The sequence below is a fragment of the Epinephelus moara genome, chromosome 11 (assembly GCF_006386435.1).
Source record: "Epinephelus moara isolate mb chromosome 11, YSFRI_EMoa_1.0, whole genome shotgun sequence".
Classification (NCBI taxonomy): domain Eukaryota; kingdom Metazoa; phylum Chordata; class Actinopteri; order Perciformes; family Serranidae; genus Epinephelus; species Epinephelus moara.
The window spans coordinates 11,137,336-11,158,340 of record NC_065516.1 but is presented as its reverse complement, the minus strand read 5'-3'; the positions used below and the strand labels follow the sequence as shown (position 1 = coordinate 11,158,340).

Below are 21,005 nucleotides of genomic sequence, written 5' to 3'. Positions count from 1 at the left end.
TTACAGCCATTTTGCAGTGGGGTCTGGGAGGGATGGGGAACACAGTCTTCAGTAACGAAAGAGAGGACAGTGACCATGTAAATAAAATACACGTGGTGATAAAGCAGAATTGAATCAGATCTGTGTGAAAATTAATGTGTGTGTGCTTACTCCTTTCGGGCAGTTGAATATTCCTGGGCGGCCTGGCAAACCAGGAGGGCCAGGAGGTCCCTAAAAAGAGGAAGAAGAGACAAAAAAGAAACACAGACAGAAGAAAGAAAGTGAAAAGGGTGAGCTTTTTCAACTATTTAAGGCGTACATCAACTAAAAAATAAAGCAATCAGAAATCATATTCTACTGCTCAGTCACTGTGCGTTTCATTTGCAGATTCTGAACCAGGTTTCTGTCTTAATCCAGTTTAGGTGTGTGACTCACCGGCAGGCCTGCAGAGTCCCCTCTCTCTCCTTTAGGTCCCATCAGGCCTGGACGACCCTACACACACACAGACATCAACCAAAAGATATATCAACAACAGTGTGGCAAGTTAGATGGATTAAACTTTAATGATTCCCACATGGAAATCTGGGAAATTGGGTTTTTGTTGACTTGAATTGAGTTAATGTGTGATTAAATTAAAAATAAAGCCTATCAAACAGCAGCTGTATCAAACTTAAACTCTAAAAATCAGTTAGCAAAGGGAAGTGTAAGTGGTAAATGTATAGTGAGTTCATGGTGCTTACAGGTCTTCCTGGAAAACCAAACTCTCCTTTAGGTCCTGGTGGTCCAATAGGCCCCTGTTGGGAACAAAACAAATTCTCAGACCCTTTTTTTTAACCAAAATGATCACCTATATGAAGGTTTTTAACACACTGCTAAAGATAGACGATAGACTCCTTTTCCTGTTGCACGCAGCTGTGCACTAGACGAGTGTGTCTTTCTGTTTCTCGTTATTATTAGTGTGTCAGGTCCAATGCCATACACGCATCATAAAACAGTTAAGTGAACCAAATAGGCATAGATGTGACTGGAGCAGCTACGTGACGCGCCCTCTAGCTACATGACTCCCCCATTATTCCTACGCATCAGTCCACAATCAGCCCCCTTCACTCCTTGGTGCTAAAGGGGAAGCCCTGAAGAAAATGCTAAGTTAGCATATAGCTAGCTATTAAGTATTAGGTAAGGTAGTCTGTTTTATCAGACTGTGGTGGCGAGTGCCCTGTTTTATGTTGCAGTCAGCTCAGTGCTGGGCAGGAGACTGGACTCACTGGGAGCTGTGGCGGAGGAGTGCTACAAGCCTATTCCATGCTATCCTTTGTTTTTAACTCTCTTATTTATGCATATTTATTTATTGTCTGTAATTGTTGTACTGGATATATATGTGAGCTACTGGACACCCGAATTTCCCGAGGGGATGAATAAAGTATCCTCTATTCTATTCTAATATTATATTCTATTAAAAGAGAGGCAATTAAGGTTAGGATAATGGTAAGGGTTACATCTCATTACTTATAAGGTGAGTCACATCTTCATAAATAATGAAATATAATGTGAATTACTGCTCCGTTTGGCCTCATATTTTATCACTACAGTGTCGCCTTGTAGCAGGGTTCAGGTAACCATCGCATTGGTGGGTTAGTCTTGTCCTGGTGTTAAGCATGGTTTGTAGAAGTGTGTCATGTATGCTATAAACAGTGTGTGTTCCCAGCATGTCTCTAGTAAGCAGTGAAAAACAGCATGGAGGCCAGTGAAATGTACTTATTCAGTCTTCCTTTAAAACTCGTTGCCAGGCAGCTAATTTGGATCAATGTCTGAGTGCTGCTTGGAAGAAGACAGACGGAAGTTGTAGCAGCACATCATTGCATTGTGCTGGAAAATTTGTATGTCTACCCAGGTATCACGTTTTCATCACTGCCAATCAGCGCTGGAGCCTATAAATACCCATGATTGCTGTAAAGTCATGATTCATGGGAACAGACACAGATTGTAACCTTTCCCATTAAATACAAAAGCCAGGTGTCAGTGGGTGTAAGTGTTTTTTTGTCCAGTGGGAAAGGGGCTTTAAATGCATTCATAGCACCTTTCATCCATAGCAGTGGAAACAATAGGAGTTAATGATGTTATAGAACCTGAGATTAGATGCTTTTGTTGCACGCTGTTAATACTCACTGGAATTCCAGCAGGTCCAGGTACACCAATATCTCCCTGCAAACAAAGAGACATTTACACTGATTTGTACACCTCTACTGAAAATGTTTTCAAAATTGTATTTTACAGCACAGTGTTAATACTGAAACTCAAATCCTCTGGAGAATGCATACACTAAATATCCATAGTGAGTGCATGCACAAGAAAAATAGGAGGACAAAGATCTTGACCTCAAAAGTAAAAACAACGACAACAACAAAAGAACAGCAGTGAAATCAAATATAACCTTGGCTCCTTTGGGTCCCAGTGGATCAGCCATGCCTGACAGCATGGATCCATCTGCTGCGATGACAATCCCTGGCTCACCCTTTTGACCCTGCATGCAGACACATAAGTAAACAAACCAATAAACCATGTGTAGACAGAGGAAAGCAACATGCTTGTGTACAAATCTTAACTTCTATTAATTTAACCATGTGAATATAGAAAAATAAGAGTACATGTCATTTTGTTTCACCCTCCTTAATCTGCTTTGATGTTTTACATGGCAGAGACAATGTATACAGCATGTCCCACTTACTTTCAGTCCTGGAGGTCCTTGAACTCCTGGTAACCCAGTGTCACCCTTTGGACCCTGCAAACATTTAGGAGATAAAAATTAAGATAACTTCATATCCAACTGCTGGGCTCAGTTATGACAGGAATAAAGTCAAGTCAATATAATTTCTCTACATGTTGTCATCTACATGTATGTGCACTCATTTGTGTCATGTGCAGCTCTTGTGATGTTACTCTTGTTTGAGAGGAAACAGCTGAAATCATTTACTGGAACAAAGAGCTGTTCCAATCTGCAAACATAAAGCAACAATATCTATCTAAGCGCACATTTTATGTCGTCACGTCGTCAAGATCATTTGGTTTCTGACTGATGTTTTCTGTCTGATACTTACAGCGGATCCCTGAGCTTCAAAAATCCCTGAGAAGTTAAAGGCACCATCTGTATCGTTAAGTAGAAGCTGAAGGAGAGAAGTCAGAGGGAAAATCAATGGAATCAAACCGACTCACTCAACAAACTCAATCACTCTGGTTTCACAACATGTTTAAGGTCATGTGGATAAAAGTTTAAAACTCGTCTTTAATGTCTGTGGTCAGGCGTTACTTACATCCTGGAGGTTGAGGAGGGGTCCTGGTGGTCCAGGTGGCCCTGGCGGGCCGAGTAGACTAAGTCCGTCCCGTCCTGCCTCTCCCTGAGAAACATGTTCAACATTTTAGCCTTTAAGTGAATAGCAACATGAACATTTGAATGCACAAATGTGTGTCTGCATCTATGAGTTTGATCACATCTAGGGCTGTAACTGTGAGCGTACTTGTACCGAAATGTCAGGGTACAGGAGTTCATGGTTTGGTACAAGCAGCTGCATGCAAAATACACAGTATGTAGATACCGTGGTGCACGTTATGTGGAACCAAAGTTCCTAAGTGTGAGTTCTGCCCAGAAACTTTAAACCATACGCCATTAGCAACATATGCTAAGATTAGCACAACAAGTAGATTGGCATGTGAATCAGTCACACTGTGCTGAGTTTCTAGACCCTCCTGCATTTTACCAGGAAGCTATAACGGCAACAGAGAGAGAGTTGTGTACAAGACAAGGACGATGTGTCGGTATTACTGAACTGCTGTACGGTCTGTAAGTGGAGTGACATCACACATGCTAATACACATTTGACTGCATCACCCAGATGTGCCAACCACCAGGATGACAAATGTTTGGGTGGTTTGAATGATTTAATACAGCCAAGATGGAACTAACTGAAACACTTCTACCAATGCACAAGTTTTACTTTTTATTATTCACTGTATTTTGCTATTTTCAATTTCATATCTTAAGAGATAGTTCGCAGTTGTGACCTACTGCATTTCAGGAGAGTGTGGGCTCAGTGTCTGTACAGAGTAATACAGAAACGTTCCTTATTTTTATTATTCAACAGTTTACCAAAATTGCCTGTGGACAGAAATGTTCTTCGTCTCCAGCAGGAGGATTCTGTGTGTTTTTGACCCTTGCACTACCGTCTGTTCACAATAAATGAACATAAGCAAACATATCCTTATGGATTTGGGTTTTTTCCCCCGCTGTAATGAAATCACACCAAACTGTTACTTTTGTGTACTGTTAAACCCCTAGTCACACCACAAATCCACTCTTTGGTGGTTTTACCTTTAGTCCTGGATCACCTTTGCCCCCCTTTGGTCCCTGGTGAAGACACAAAATAAGAGACAAATTCTCAAAGTGAAACTTTCAGTTATTAGCAGTATGTTTTACTGTTATAGCCTTTATCCTATCAGTGATACATGCTGTCCCATTGTTTGTCTTCATATAATGTATACATGTTACAGATTGTTTTAGGGATACTATCTATCAACAGGTTTGATTTGACGATCAGTTTTTGAAACCCTATTTCCATTTCTATATTCCATATAGGAGCCAGAAATGATCAGTCTCAACCATTTGTAAAAGCTGATTTTCATGAAATCCATTGTCTGTTCTTGTATCTAGTGGCCTATCCATTTACTGACCTGATCCCCTCTTAGTCCATCCAGTCCAGGAAACCCTGGTGATCCTGTAGCACCTTTCTCCCCCTGCAGAGACACACAGAAAGACATCACTGTTACAAGATATCCTGCTTCCTTCATTTCACTAGTGTACAATGCATTTCACTTAGATCCCTGTTATTACCTAACAATGACAAGTAAATGACATGATTACTGCCCACTTTACTGATGAAGATGAAGTCAAGTTCTAATTACAGGATTCATTGAGATGAGATGTGATAATTGTGACGCTTCATTTCTGTAGGGAAGTCACATGAGGATGTCAGGCCAGATTCAACAAGAACCACAACCAGGCAGGTCATAAACTTGGACAGAGGCCAGCATCCCTGCTCTTCAGAGCACGTCGCTGCCACAAGCTGACATCACTTGTCACCATGTGGCCTTTACAACTGTTAACTATGACCTAAACATTAAAGCCATTTAAGAAGCTTGTCCCAACAGCTTGTGCTGAAATGACTTACATCTCATAAGCGTAACAGAACTTGAACTTGACAGCAGACTCACCTTTTGCCCTGGGTTTCCAGGGGAGCCGTCTAAACCATCTTTACCCTGAGAGAGGCAAAAACAAATTAATGAAAAACAATCAAATGATTTTCTAAACAAAATCAGAATGATCACTTACCTAAACTTTATAATTCTCTATATACCTCTATAACGTTTAGTTTTGCTCTGTATGCTTACCCTAACTTTAACCACAACCACTGCATGCCTTACCCCAACCCTAATAATAACCCTGAAACAAATCTTAATCCTTACTGTAACTATCAGAGACACACAGATATCTTACCTTCGGTCCTTCAAGTCCAGGGATTCCTGGAGGACCCTGTGTAACAAACACAAGTGATTATCTGAGGTTAGCAGTTGATGATATGATAAAATAAAACTGTATGATGACTGACACAAAAAACAGGTACTGCAGCTGTACCTGTGGGCCTCTGGAGAGCGTAGCTCCAAAACCACCATCTATCCCAGATCCTTCCAAATCCTAAAACATAACACAAAAAGAAGTTCATAATCATCAAATTGTGAGTGTCATATAAGATACTGTCTCCAAAACAGATAATTGCTGAGGACCCAAAGAAGTGCAATGTGTAGTTTGAGCTCTTGACATCTACGGGACGTATTCATTAGTAGCGCATTTGTACTGGCAGAATTATAGGGACCCCTATTAACTATAAAACCATCAAATGGCATGCTAGGCACAGCTCGCTCTTTGTTGCTTGCTACAGTACATTCATTAAGTGATGAATTAAGAGAGACCAGAGATCTTACATTGAAGCAAACTCAAACATTTCAAGCATCAGCAATGTATTTTTCATAGCAAATGCTTTTGTTCCCCAAAACAGACAGGTCTAGACATTATTTAGGCCATAAAATGTGTGAGCTTTTGCAGCAAAATGACACGTAAACATTGCTAGGAGATAAAAACATATCATAGCAGGTGTATTTGCTTGGGACTCAAAGGAAGTACAGTCTTGAATGTGAAGCTGTTTGGATGAGCAGCTCTTAGGAAAGCCAAGCAATCAGCCTGTTCTGAACAGACATGTTTTTAATAGGCACTGCAGCAGTATCTTCTTATTCCTTGTGATAAACATACTGCGGCAGGTTGAGATATACTTTATAAGGGCTCTATGCAAAATTCAGAGCATATGAGTTGTCTATTCATGGTTCTCGAAATGGAGGTACCTGAGCCAGCAGCTGGCAGCTAAACCATAAACATCTCTAACCAACGGCAACAGTGCTGACAGGCCTAATGGCGTTAACCAGGGGGAAACCAAAGGGTGGGTGCTGTGCTTCCATGACAATGCTGTCCTGTTATCAACGGTAACCATCTTATGAGTGGGGTGCAAAGTGGCCTTGAAGAGCTAGCTAGTGGGATACACACATGCACTTCCAGATACCAGAACTAACCACAGAGATGCTCAGATTATAACACACACAAGTAGAGTGACTTCATTCTCAGGACATCATTACCCCACCACATATCTTTACAGAGCAAATAATGGTTTGTTGCTGTATTAATGCTCTGAATGTTGCTTACAGATCATTTAAGTATACTGATCATAAAGTAATGAAACAGACCGTACCTCAAAGTCCACGGTGAAGCCTCTTCCAGGGGGACCTGGGGGCCCCGGAGGACCCCTGGGACCAGGCTGCCCTTCTGGACCTTCTGAGCCTGGCACGCCTGGAAACCCTGGAGGGCCCTGATCTCCCTGCAAAATGATCATAAAATCTGTTAAATTAATATAGTAACAAGAGAGCCCCATTGGGGTCACATGGTTAAAAAAAAACAAAAAAAAACCCTGAATGTGTAAATCTGAGTGCATAGTTTCGTAATCCAACACCCTGGATTCACAATCCATGTGTTGCAGTACCCCTCTGACTGGGTTGAGGACCACTGATTTGTCCATTAAAACACCATCATGCTGATAATAACAGATATCCAAAACAATTTTAACAAGCAATATGGAATCTCTATAAATGTCAAATATGCATGTTTTGGCATCAGAAAGATAAAAATCTTCTCTGCCATTCGAACCTATTTCTATTAGACAAACACAGATGTCACTGGATCTCTTGGAATGGAAACATTTCCATTCTTGCCTAAAATATTTCCATGTGTACTATGAGCTCCATGAATAAAACAGACAAATGACTCCAACTGTGATGCTTCCAGCACTCTAATAACCTCTCTCACATCAGGTAAAATAAAACATGTAGGCCACGTAACCTTCAGACCTAAAGAGGTGTTTTGCGCTTTCAAGGTCCAGTGTGTAGGATCTGGGGGATACACTGGCAGAAATTAAATATAATATCCTCCTGAGACCCTGTGTCCTCATATGATGACCACACATTTTGGGTTGACCTTATACTTCATTCTACTTAACTGAGACCTGCTGTCCTCATTTGTGGCACTTTTTTGTGCCACCTAGTGATAGTAAGAGCATAATACACTAATCCGAGTAAAAACAAAATGGCAGATATCTCTGTCAAGTCAGTCTGCAGCTGATCCCAACACCAAAGTGGACAAGGTACACAATCTGATCACATTTTATGGTTGAAACTTGTTTATTTTTGATTAATAATTTATGCAGTTTGATATGGAAACAAATTTAACCAATTTTAGCTAGGAAGCTGTTATTTAGGAAGTAGTGGAGANATATATATATATATATATATATATATATATATATATATATATATATATATATATATAGGGTCCTACTGATCCCAAATAGCTAGCAGAAATTGAAAAGGCATATCAAACAAAAGTTTGGGTCTCAGGATAATATAATAAGTATGTTTTCTTTGGTGTATAATCACCTTAGAATTAGCCATTACTATCTACAAGGGGAGCGGGTCCTCATTTATGGAGATCATCATGTTCACCGCCATGTTTCTACCGTCGCCCAGATTGGACAAACCAAACACTGGCTCTACATTGGGTCATTTTGTGTTTCTCTGGCCACCATAGTTAGGAGCCCATCTGCAACAAGCAGTGTCAGAAAAACACTGAATTATAAGGTAAAACTGCTTAATCCATTTTTTCTTTTCTTTTTTAGATTTTTAAATCATTGGGTCCATTTGTTTTGTGTTTTGAAGTGAAAGAAACCTCCTGAACAATGAACACTTAAGGAATTCTAACCAGTAGTTTCATCTGGTTTCAATCTGTAATCCTCACCACTATATGCCCCTAAATCCATCCAAAATCTCACATACTGAACCTTTAAAATGTATTTAAATGATTTTACAGAATTTTTATTTGAACCTTTTTCTATGCTAAGTAACTGCCATAAATTATAGATGAACAGACGGAATGATAAAGAATACCATCTGTTAATATCTTGGTTTTATTTTCATAAAATGGGTCGCTGCTTCTTGGACAACATCAAATAAATCCAAGGGCATCCAAGTCATTCAGATTTGCACACAACCCAGAGGGGCTACCTAAGCAACTAAAAGTATGCGGATATTAGACAGTGACACTACAAGTGCCACTTTGGGTACAATAACAATTTAAAGGTACAGTAAGATCTAAGCATGACTATTAATATCATTGACGATTCTCCCTGTTTAATGAAGGATGACATGCAATGAAATTGACTTTACCTTCACTCCTGGCTGCCCGTTCACACCAGGTTCTCCCTGTTAAAGATAATATTCCATCAAATCACATAAACTACAGTGACGACTTGAGAGCAACTATAGTTTCTGCTTTGCACACAAAGACAGAGCAGCTATTGCAACACAGACATGTTTACACTCGAGCCCCTTAGCTTTATTAGTCCACGGGGTCATCTCATTAAGAGCTTGGCTCTTTGTGTTAGGTGGTTATTTAGTTTGTGTGTAATTGTTTTTGCTAACAGAGCACTAAGAGGCCTGCTCCAGGGAAATCAGAGTGAGCCTGTACAAAAGGCAGCGTGGTGGAAGTCACACAAACAAGAGCCTGCTCCTGGCTCGTGTGCTGCACATTCACACAGCAGGACATAACTCAGTGGTTTGTAAAAACAGTCCAGAGTAATAAATTTATTGTGATGATGCATGCTATGTTGCACATGCACATTCATTAGCCTCACCTTGTCTCCTTTCTCCCCAGCAGGTCCTGGATCCCCATCTTTTCCATCAACTCCCTGCAAGAGTGACATCACTGTATTTACATTTCACATTTTAAATGCATAAAAATATCTACTAACTCTGTACATTCACTACTGGCTATTAAATTCTTGGTACCATTCATATTTTTTGAACAAAGGTGAATGCAAACTGGTTAAAATGAGAACATATTAAACAAAGCTAATGGGCTCTGAGGGACCGGAATGAATCAACCTTTTATGCACCGCAGTGCTGCAGTAAATGTTGTAAACCTGTGAGTAGTCCATTCACACAGTTAGTAAAAGCTTCTGACATTTTAAAGACAAAAGACACATTTCCCCCAACAGAAACTGTAGTGCACACCATGTTCTGAAGCTCTTACAGTAGTTTCTGCCAAAGTGCTGTTACTGTAGCTCCAGGATAATTGGACAAGGACATGACTTATTGGAACTTTTGGTACGTGGGCGCATACAGATATAAAATGGGCCCTTACTGAAAGTCGATGAAAACACAGACACTTATTTATGGACTTTATACCTCAATCGATACATGCACACACTTCAAAGAAGGTCTCACTCTCTGTTCACACCACACACACCCTTAATATGTTTGCACATTAATCAATATGGCAAGCAATGGCAGCAAAGCAGTGAATGAACATGGGTTGTCAAATGAAATTGGGGGAAATACTGTCTTTTCAGTCCCTTGGATATGATGGGACCAAACGTTACTACCTGACCAGACCCTGAACCAGAACCAGACCCAGAACCAGAACCAGAACCAAAGTCACTAAACCACTCCTCAATCACCTGAAAACAGAAGTTAGGTCAGCAATGGAAGTGCTCTGACACCAGTCAGTGAACTTCAAGAGCAAGCTCTCTTTTCAAATCACTGCTGACTTGTTGGAGAAAATAAATGGCTCTCTTGCAAATTTTGCCTTATATGTATCTGTGCAACTACATGGCTTTGTTGAAGTATAGTTAACAGTACAGTCATACCTGCCAACATTTACAGTAGGGTTTCAAGATACGGGAGTTTTTACCGGTGGCAAGGATGGTAAAGTTATGTCATTGATCCCATCGTGTCTTACATTAAAATCAACCCTACAGGTTTTGCAAAAGGCATGGCAAGCTAACGGCTATGTTACATTAGCCGGCCTGTCTGCTTGTGCAGATAACAGCTGTGCACATGCCTGTTTAATCGGATTGTGGTGACAGATGGGTTGAATTTTATGAAGTGTGTGGATTGTATGTGTAGTTTGTGTTTTATAAACGATCTGGCTCAGGTGATGTCAAAGATGCAAAACTTATGGGTCCGTTTCTTCCGACTGTTCGCAATAATGTTTGAGGGTCATGCAAATTAATGGGGTTTCCTAGGAGAAACAACAAAATGGGAGAGCAAAAGGAGATGGCCTTGAGTTATGGGAGAAACTCTAGAAAATGGGATTGTTGGCAAGTATGGTACAGCAGACATCACAAAGGACTATATATTTGTATATATTTGCTCCTATTGATAGAAAGCACATGAAAAATGTCAAAAACCAAAGAAAACAATGTCTAACTCACAGGCAGTCCAGGTTCACCCCTCTCTCCATCCCTCCCGTCTTTTCCAGGGATGCCAGGTGGTCCAGGAAAGATGTCTTCAGATGAAGTTCCTGGGGGCCCTGGCTGTCCCGGGGGACCAGGAGGCCCTGGAGGCCCCTGATGGCAAAACAAAAAGTGCAACATGTCAACCTGGAGCTAGAGATGACGAAACAAACAGGGTGTCACAAAAGAAACCCCCTAAATATGCTAAATATGATCTAATGTCACAGAGAGTGAAAACAAAGTTCACTTACCCTAATAATCTCTGCGTCACTGTCAAAGTCTTCAAATCCTGACCCCTCCTAATGAACACATGACATATGATTTGTCGATAATTTAAACCACTAGTCACAGTTACTGAATTCAGACTGGGTGGAATCACTATCACTGAAGGGTTTCATTTCTTAATGCCTCATATTACTTTCCAGTCATGTTGCTCCTGGAGATTCATAATGACATACTTGTGAAATATAAATGCTTCAGCCCTAAAAAGAAACAATCAGCAGGGTCAGGAATCAATTGTTTCGCATTTTCACATGATGGATATTTCATTTTGGACCATAATTCTTTTTAATCACATTTATAAATATTAATGGAGTATAAAACAGCAGTGAACACAAAGGACAGATGCAGCAGAGCAAAACTGGGGCAGAAAATTAATACCTGAAACTATAACCTCAGAAAAAACAACAACAACAACTGAACAGAGTTTGATGATTAATGAAAAACAACAGGATTATCCAAAAGCTGAAGGACCAGCTGCAATGTGCAAGTTCCACTGAATTTAACAGCAGCAAAGACAGCTGAGCATTAGTGTTGTGCCTGGAAAGATGGAAACCAACTCTACATAATAAATCAATAATGCATAAAAACATGATGGATTTCAGCTGTCTTTTATCTCCAATATTTCCGTACTTCAGCCTGGGGCTGAACCTAAATGTTAATTTCTGAATTAAATACCATTAATAAACTACACCACACCAGATGTTAATGGGACCAAGTAAAGGTAAAGAAGGTTATTTTATAACCTACCAGGAACATGGGCGACGCCCTTGGTTGACCTGCAGGTCCAGGAGGGCCTGGAGGACCTGGGAGCCCAACACCAGGATCGCCCTGAAGGAGACAGCAGTGGGATATTTATGCATGTGTGCATTTAGTTCTTAATTACTAATTTATGTCCATGAAAGTTTACATCGTATGAATATGTCTGGGAGTATTTATGTTTTGATCATATTCAAGCCCAGGGATCAAGGTATTAAAGTTAGTAAGTTCAGTGTTTTTCAGTCTGAACCCTATTCTCCCATGTTTTTGTATCTCAGTGACTTGTGGGAATAATATTTTTTATTCAAACTGGTCCAGTATTAAGTGAGAGCGCTGCAACCAGCAGCAGGGAAACAGGCTTCAATGTAACCACGTTATGCATTTGTACACAGTCAATTTACTTCCTATAAAGTGATTGTTTTTGCCACTGACAGGATCAGACTGTCTAACAACTCATGTAAATGTTCCTTACAGAGATAGACCGTCTTGTTAAAGAGTAAGATCATTTTTGTCCAACCAGAAACAGTTTCAAAATTGCTACTGCCAAACCCACCAGACTCCATTTAAATAAACAGTCATTTTGTTATCAGAAAACACACTCCATTCAGTGTCTACAGACACAAAATAAAACGTTTAGCAGAGGCAATTTAGAAAAAAAGGTCTACCTCTGTAGGGATCCTTTCCATAATCCTGTCAGACATTTATAATAACAATTTCAGTCTGTCAGTGGCAAATACAGGCACTTTTAGTGAACATAGACTGACCATGTACAAATGTCCCTAGCGCTTATATTGCATCCTTTTTCGCCATTGCCAGCTGCAAAACTCTCACTCCATATTGGACCAGTTTCAAAAACTGTTGTTCCTATTAGTCACTTATACACAAAAACATGGGAAAATAGGGTCCAGGCTGACAAATACCTAACTTATCGTTTAAAGAGCGGTATTCCTACCTTTTCTCCCTTAGGACCAGGCTCTCCCTGTAGTCCTGGGAATCCTGGAATCCCAGTTGCTCCCTGTGGAAAAAGACAGTTACAGAAGTGCTCAATGCTACAGGAGCTATCACTATATCAGATGTCATCTTGTATCTAGTTATAAGAAGTGAAAGTAAGAATCCTACAGACAGTGCTATCAGAAATGAGGCCAGGACCATAACTTTATCTGTGACCCCAAACTGGTCACTAAAGGTAATGGACTGGATCAGCAGTTAGTATCAGCTCATATATAAAGTGTAGCTCTCTAAATGAGCACCTCCTGTATGTTGAAAATGGGTACATTCCTGCATCAGTTTCCCCCAGAGACATTGAAAAAATGAACCTATAAATCTAAAAGACTGGAAAGACTTTACTTACTGGGGCACCAGTTTCACCTTTGCTTCCCTGGAGAAACGACAAAAATAGAAAACCAATCCATCATTGTATTAATTGACCTGCTGGACTGACCTGAACAACAGAATGTGCTCTGAATAATTCTTATAATGTTCTGTAATTAGAAAGTTTAGACGTAGAATAGTTTAAATATTGCAAATAAAGCAAACAAACATAAACCCACAGGCAGTCCATCTTTCCCTGCAACTCCAGGTGGGCCTGACGGTCCCTGTGGTCCTGGTGGACCCCTGGGTCCGGGCTCCCCTTCCTCCCCGCCTCCTGAGGCATGTCCTGGAGGGCCAGGTGGTCCTGGGGGACCTGCTGGACCTGGATCACCTCGCTCCCCTTTCTGTCCTGGAGTCACCTGGAGGGACTGAACATAGAATAAACTCCAAGTGTTTCATACAGTCATTCATTCACTGGAATATAGCAGAGTATCACACATTGTGGAGACTCCAATTGCAGATACGAACGTACTGCAGGCAGAGGGAGGATGTCTGGCTTAGCAAATGGAGACAATGAGCAATCGTTTGTCATAAATTGAGTGAAAAACAAAACCTATGATTTTCCCCACCAGAATTTCAAATGGGGAACATAGTGAGACTCAGTTATGGTAACTGGTAACCTTGTGCTGCAGGAAACTGGCTCAAGAGATGGGTAAATTTTCATAGTTCGTCTTGCATATTACTGCTCTAATTAAACAAAGAATAAGAAATTGTTAAATAATGTTCGACATTACTGTACAACCATCCAGATACATATGTTATTTAAAGGGGACCTATGATGCTTTTCCTTATTTATTTTCCTTATTTAGTCATATACATAATATTACAATGTAAGATGTCCGGATTAAATGGGCTAAGTTTCAAATGATGAGGTAAACATGTGTACAAGTTATCCTTGTGAGCAAAACCTCAGACTCTGGACTACTTTGATTTATCTACTTTGGCTATGAGATAACGTCAGCTTGTGACAGATTTCTTTATATGGTAATCTGCACCAGACACGCTACTATAAGTGTTGACACACATGTAGCTGCATGATAACATCAGGGAAATGTGTAATTTTGGTTGCAAGTGCTGTTAATTTCTCCTAGATTTAAGATCATATTCCTGTGGGAAAATGTTGGGTTGTTAAGATTTTGGTTTGCAAACTTTTATTGGTGATTTTTCACAGTAGAAAGTGCCACTATACTCTGTTACTGTCATTCCCAGCTGCAAGTACACTGCTACATGTAGTAGCTACATGCTAACGTCAGGGAAACTTGACCGCTGATGTTGTAAATTTTTCCTTGGTTTCAGATCATATTCTTGCTGGAACATGTCCAGTTGTGTTTAGAAGCTTTGACTGTTGATTTTCCACAATGGAAAGTGCTGCTTGTCTCTGTTACAGCCATTCCATGGCTGCAATGACAGTGCAGAGACACATAGTTACTGAGGACCTAAAACACTGACCAATCAGAGCAGACTGGGCTTTTTTTTGGAGGAGTGCTAAAGGAGATGGGTGCTAAAACACAGCATTTCAGACAGAGGGTGAATATAGGTGTTCCAGTACAGACAGTATGAGGAAAATAAAGTGTTTTTCTAAACATTAAATAATGTAAACATGTTCTAATAGAAACCAAAAGTACAAGTATGAACCTAAAAAGGAACATAATAGGTCCCCTTTAAAATCTTAAATATGTGCTGTGCTTAACATCAACATTTACATCAAAATTATTAATTAGAAAATCACAACTTACAGTGTCAGTGTTAAATACGGAGGCTGAAGTACTTGGCTCAAATGATTTCACTGTAAGAAAAACGGAAAGTGAGCACATTAAAAACAGCTTTCGGTCAAAGAAGATGATACTTTATTAGCATGATCTGAAAAGGAGGAACTATTCAGAATGGTAATCTATATAACCTATCTGGATGTGGGACCTTAATTTAGGGCAGGTCAGAGGAGATGGAGAAAAAGAAACAGCTGCTTTTTGTCTCTTCCAGCACCATCTGCTGGCTAATGTGGGAAATACACCACAGGAGAGGCAGCCTTGGTCATGTATTACAGCATCACTTCTATGTCATCATACACATATAAAATAAAAGCTAGTGTGCACATGTGATGGATAAGATAAGCTAATAATTGCCAGAAAAGATGTGGCAGATCATCAAGAAACATTTTATTAAATATAATAATGTGAGACTAAGTTCCTCAGTGTAGTGACAGATGATAAATTAACATGGAGACAACATATTGATTATATAAAAAGTAAAATATCAAAATCAATAGCAATCCTGTATAAATCTAAGGATATACTAAATTATAAATGCTTGTATATTATTTATTGTTCACTTATACTTCCATATATGTCGTACTGTGTAGAACTGTGGGGATCAACTTTTAAAACAGCTATCAACTCAATAATTGTGTTACAAAAACGAGCTATTCGTCTTATCAATAAGGCTGGTTATTATGATCACACAAATCCATTGTTCATGAAGTCACATGTTTTGAAATTCAGTGATTTGGTTTATTTTAAAATAATGCAAATAATGTACAGAGTAAAAACAAAGTCACTGCCGGATACAGTACAAAGATTCTTTTCTGTGCGGGAGGGGAAATATGGTTTAAGAGATGTTTCTAAGTTTACTGTCCCAAAAGCTAAGAAGGGAATTAAAAGAAGATGTATTTCTGTTGTTGGGGTTAGATTTTAGAATGATGCTGACTTAAATTTACGAATGTGTAACTCATTGTTGATTTTTAAACAAATGGTTGTTAAGGCTTTTTTTGAGAGTTATAAATTGGAATAGTTTTTTTTCTTTTTTCTTATAAATGATGTTTGATGGGTAGCTTAATTTAGGATTTATGTAGGGTAGGCAAATATAAGCATTATGCTTCAGCCTATACCTTTTCAGTCATTACCATCATATATTAATTAGCATTTTTTATGTGTTACCTAGAATGTTTATATTTATGATTATTATTGTTGTTGTTGTGAAAATCTGTGTATGTTCCTATGTTGTATGTGATGAGGATGACTGAATAAAACATACAAAACAAAAAACAAAACAAAAAAACCCAAGTTTGACATTGTTTATTTACTTCTTTCTGTGGTCACCTCCACCTCGTGTCCAGAAGTCTCCTCTATGTCTTCATCATCACCGCCCAGTGACATCTCAGTGGGCGGAGCTCGGACTGGGGTGCTGTAAGTGGGGTCCAGCTCTAGGAGGGGCTGAAAAATTGACATAAGGTGAAAAAAAAACAAGCCTCACAAAATGTACAAATGGACGAATAAGGGTTTTTTTTGTGTGCAATGACTCATACAAGACAATGCATTGTTTTTTTTTTATGATATATAAATTAGAAAACAACAGTAAAGTTCTTAAATGCATACTCAGAATGCAAATAGTTTGCATACACATTTTGCTTGGGCTTGGTTTTAATCATTCAGCCTTTTTTTATGTGAAATATTCTACAACCATGCAGAAAATGAGACAATTGACTGGCCTGGCATGTGCACATATTAGTTTGGCTTTGACTTTTGTAGCTCAGAAAAAAAGCGCAAAGTGAGTATTCGCCACAGATGGTAGGAAATGTTTTCACTCAGACCAGATCCAACTACAGTGTCAGACTGAAAGCAACATTCCACACGTTGCACCAAGCTGCCTCACAGCGCTGCATTACTTCAACATTATTTCTGCATTACTTCTACAAGATCCACTGTGGTGATGAAACATCTTGACCTCATGCCCTGGAAAAGACCGCCTCCCTGTTTATGAATGATCTATGGAAATGAGCGTCAATGAAAAGGGCCATAAATCTTTTCTTTCTCGGAGAGCGCTGGATTTGTTGAATCTGTCCTGATGTGGCTGAGGAGGAAATTTCTCAGATAGCTCAGAGCTGGACGGATAAGAGCTGTCACACATCTGGACAACACCTCATGCTTTCACACTTCCAAATCTCGACACAGCAATGACGTACTTCATGTGCCATTAATAAAATTAGTGATGCACGATAATGGATTTTTGCCATTAATTTACAACTCATTTTGGCCACTTGCCAATGCCAATATATGCACATATTTTTTCCACTGAATTGCAGGTGTCTCTGCTATAGTGAGATTTACACATTATAATGCCTATTCTTATTGTGACAGCCCTGGTGGCAGATACAGACATAAAATATGATGCTTTTCAAAAACTTCTTCAACTTAGGGTGCACATAAAACATGCCAAAACTATAAATGAATCCCACTTTAACAGGGTTGTATGATGCCCTCTCTGAGACAGTCCTGAACATAACCACAACAAGGGCAAATCTTCCACTAATTAACTTGCATAATTAAAGTGTCATCTTATCAGCCTGTCAAATTGGCACAATTATTAATTTTAGGCCCCCATTTTAAGACCTTTATCTGCTGATACCAATGACGTGCTAATGTTATTGTGTGCACCTTAACAAAATCACAGTAAAAGTATTTCATTTGGGCCACAATGGCCAGTAGCTGAGACAGAAAAGCTAGGTAAATAAAGCAAATCTCTCTGATCGCTCCTGATAGTGCATCTTCGTGCCCTTAAGCAAGGCTGTGAAATCTGCAGCAGCTCCACTAACCAACAAGGCTGAGATATTTAATGCATGATAGCAAAGTTTCCCTGAGTAGAAAATCTTTAAAAGTCAAAAAAAGGGAGCTGTAAAGTAGTGCCAGGAATCACAAACTGCTTTTACCAAATTCAGTAATAAGAATAGTAATAAGTTGGATTTCTCTACAGGGGAAGAGTGTTTTTTTTTTGGTGACTGTGAATGAGTAATTTGTGGGCACAGTCACACTTTGAGTGCAGTAAAAACGAAACAACAATAAAACAAAACAGATTTTCGATGGGGTATTGTAATAAGGAAAGCAACACTTACAAATGAAAAACTGGCTTCAGTTTTGCTGTTAGAGCAGAGTCAAGCAGATTACTCCTCCAGGCTTCCTTTTTACAGGATGCTGTGTTGGCCATTTTCCTACGATTGGAGCTAGCTAAGTTACTGTATTTATCCTTAAAGCAGTAATTCACTCACTGGCTTTCTTGCCAAGAGTTAGATGGGTAGATTGTACGTTAAGAAGGGCTGGGTATCAGAACTCAATACCTTTAAGGTATCGACTGAAACAACGCTGTACCTAGTAGAATCCAAACTTCTCCAAACAACGCCTGCCTTCGATCCTTTTTGGATGAGGACAAGTGGGGGTGGCGTTTTACTCAGCCGAATGCTTCAATTTGCGATATCGAATTAAGCACTCCATTGGTCTTGGTATCATTTTACGGGTCCTGGTATTGTAATTTTTGTAACAGTACCCAGCCCATACTGTAAGTCTGTAAGTGTTTGTACCATAAATATGAAACTGGACCCAGCAGATGATTAGCTTAGCTTAGCTGCGCCAGTGACTCTGCTGGCTGCCTGGTTATCTCACAATGATAACAAGACTGCAGTAAGACATATTTTTAAAACTTTGGACGGAGCCACACTATCTGTTTCCCACGTTTTCTTCAGTTTTCCTGCTCATCTCAGATTATTGGTACCAATCTTTTCATCCAACTCTAAAAAGTGAAAGGACAATTTCCCCATAACTATTTATTTCAGTAAAATAATACAGTGCTGTTCTCAACCCCTGCCTCTCTTCTCTTGTCCTGTTGTATTCTATTCTTCTGTATACTATTTCTTTTTCAGAGAGCACAGAGCTGGCAAAGAGCAGCACATATCACCATGCTCCAGTCTCCACCAGGCCAGTAAGGATAAGAGCTGTTTTCTTTGGTCCAAGTCCAACCCAGCTAAACGGGAAGGACGGAGGGATAGTGTGGTGTGTGCGAGAGTGTGTGTGTACACACCATGGTGTACTCTCTCTCCTCCACAATCTTCTTCACTTCGTCTATTCTCTCCATGTCTTCATAAGCATCGTCACCGCTTCCGTATCCAGAGGCCTGGAGAGAAGCAGAGACAATAGATAAACACGGAGGAGGACAGAAATGATTAAATGCTCTTCGATGGACGAATGTGATCTGAGTTCAAGCTGCAGAATGAGAAATCTGAGAGAGGAAATCAGCCAAAAATGCAGCTATCCTTATTTAATTAAATTGGTTCCCAAAGTTTTATAAACACTGAATATTAAGGGTGACTGATGGTCTAAACAATGTTAGAAACAGAGAGAAAGAGGACACCAAAGTTTATGCGACACAAATAACATTTATTTTGAGCATGTCCAAATATTGATACTGTTGACTGATACTGCAGGCACAATTCAGAACTGTGAAATGTCTATCCTCATATTAAAATATCAGCTAATCCATGATGAGGACAATACTGTGCTATAATCAATATGGATGCCCTTCCTTAGACAAAATGCATGGAATCCGTGTGAATATAACTGTTCTAAAAGCTAAAATAAAAGACAGATCAATGCCAGGGAAATCAGCTAATTAGTTCTCACTGATTCCACTTGGAGTGATTGTTGTCTGGTAAAATTTGTCAGATGTCCGTTGTCTTAATGGTCATGCTAATTTAAATGTGTTGTGAATACTCAGCATTATAGTAATATATAACTTAAGTAACTAAATGCACACAACACCACATTTTGGAATCAGGCTGCAGGGATCTTCTCCCATTGAACCACATTAGTGACTTTGGGCACTGATTTGACTGTAGTATTTTTTAACATGGACCCAATTTTTCCAATGTTTTGTGCCAAAGTGTGTAATGGGAACAATAATAAGAAAACAGTGGAAATGCATGTGAGAGTTGGAGAGTAGAGTGCAGGTAGTAGTTTGTTTTGTTCGAGTATAGGAAACGTATCTTAAGGCCTGTGCGCAACAAGTCCTTATTTTTTGTCCTAAATTGTCGCATGTTTAAAAATAAACATTTTTCTTGTCTGTCAAAAGCCTTCAGAGAGTTGTTTGACTGAGAGACAGTGAAGAAAATGTGCCGTTACGGACTGCGGGACATAAGAAAGAAAAACGGGGGAGGTTAGTCGAATGGAGAGAAGCAAGGGAAAAATACAATGACAATAAAGCTTCTTCTTCTAAAAGTGTCTTTCCATTTTGTCTCATATTGGGAATTTTCAAAATAAATAAATAAATAAAATGCATCAGACTTTGTGTCACAATTTTTGTCAGATGATAGATTCATAATTTCAGATGAAAAATAAGGACTTGCGAAGGTGTGCGAAGGGCTTTACTCTTATCTAAAAGATTTGTAAAGTCATGGCTGACTATTTAGCTGATTTCAACAATGTGAAAAAGTCTCTGAGATTTCAGAGCGAGACTTCTTGTTCCATTCCTTAGCAAGACTACGGACACACAAAAAACACACAGAAAAACATTTGATTTCTCAGTGGAATTCTTTCCATAATGTTGTCAGACAGTCATAATAACAATCTGAACCTGTTAGTGGCAAAAACAAACACCTTTAATGGATGTAAATTGAGGGGATGCACCCAAGTGGTTTCATTTTAGCCTGTTTCACTGCTGTAGACTGCAGCACTCACACTCAATACTGGACCAATTTCAAAATGTGTTTTCCCACAAGCCACTTAGACCCCAGAACATGGGTAAAAAAGGGCCCAGGTTAAAAAATACCAGAGTTCCCCTTTAGGGCCGGCTCACAAATGTGTATAGACAGGGCTGTCCACATACTTTTGTCCATATGACAAACATATGTGGACTGTAGTG

The 21,005-nt window shown here is 39.5% G+C and overlaps 1 protein-coding gene across 2 annotated transcripts in view; it reads right to left on the bottom strand.

The window, feature by feature from the left end:
- The window catches only part of LOC126397480 (collagen alpha-1(XVIII) chain-like), a 91,631-nt gene that overhangs the window by 9,591 nt on the left and 61,035 nt on the right, over nt 1-21,005 (bottom strand). For both annotated transcript variants that reach the window (XM_050056315.1, XM_050056316.1), the window contains exons 7-32: nt 19,170-19,262; nt 16,405-16,534; nt 15,062-15,111; nt 13,505-13,693; nt 13,306-13,332; nt 12,907-12,969; nt 11,946-12,026; nt 11,168-11,215; nt 10,896-11,030; nt 9,315-9,368; nt 8,848-8,883; nt 6,825-6,950; nt 5,663-5,722; nt 5,525-5,560; nt 5,242-5,286; nt 4,702-4,764; nt 4,343-4,378; nt 3,288-3,371; nt 3,075-3,140; nt 2,705-2,758; nt 2,411-2,500; nt 2,146-2,181; nt 720-773; nt 415-471; nt 151-210; nt 5-46 (exon numbers count right to left, since the gene is read on the bottom strand). In XM_050056315.1, the coding sequence (XP_049912272.1) occupies nt 5-46; nt 151-210; nt 415-471; nt 720-773; nt 2,146-2,181; nt 2,411-2,500; nt 2,705-2,758; nt 3,075-3,140; nt 3,288-3,371; nt 4,343-4,378; nt 4,702-4,764; nt 5,242-5,286; nt 5,525-5,560; nt 5,663-5,722; nt 6,825-6,950; nt 8,848-8,883; nt 9,315-9,368; nt 10,896-11,030; nt 11,168-11,215; nt 11,946-12,026; nt 12,907-12,969; nt 13,306-13,332; nt 13,505-13,693; nt 15,062-15,111; nt 16,405-16,534; nt 19,170-19,262 (1,815 nt within the window). The remainder of the gene's footprint in view (nt 1-4; nt 47-150; nt 211-414; nt 472-719; nt 774-2,145; nt 2,182-2,410; nt 2,501-2,704; nt 2,759-3,074; nt 3,141-3,287; nt 3,372-4,342; nt 4,379-4,701; nt 4,765-5,241; nt 5,287-5,524; nt 5,561-5,662; nt 5,723-6,824; nt 6,951-8,847; nt 8,884-9,314; nt 9,369-10,895; nt 11,031-11,167; nt 11,216-11,945; nt 12,027-12,906; nt 12,970-13,305; nt 13,333-13,504; nt 13,694-15,061; nt 15,112-16,404; nt 16,535-19,169; nt 19,263-21,005) is intronic.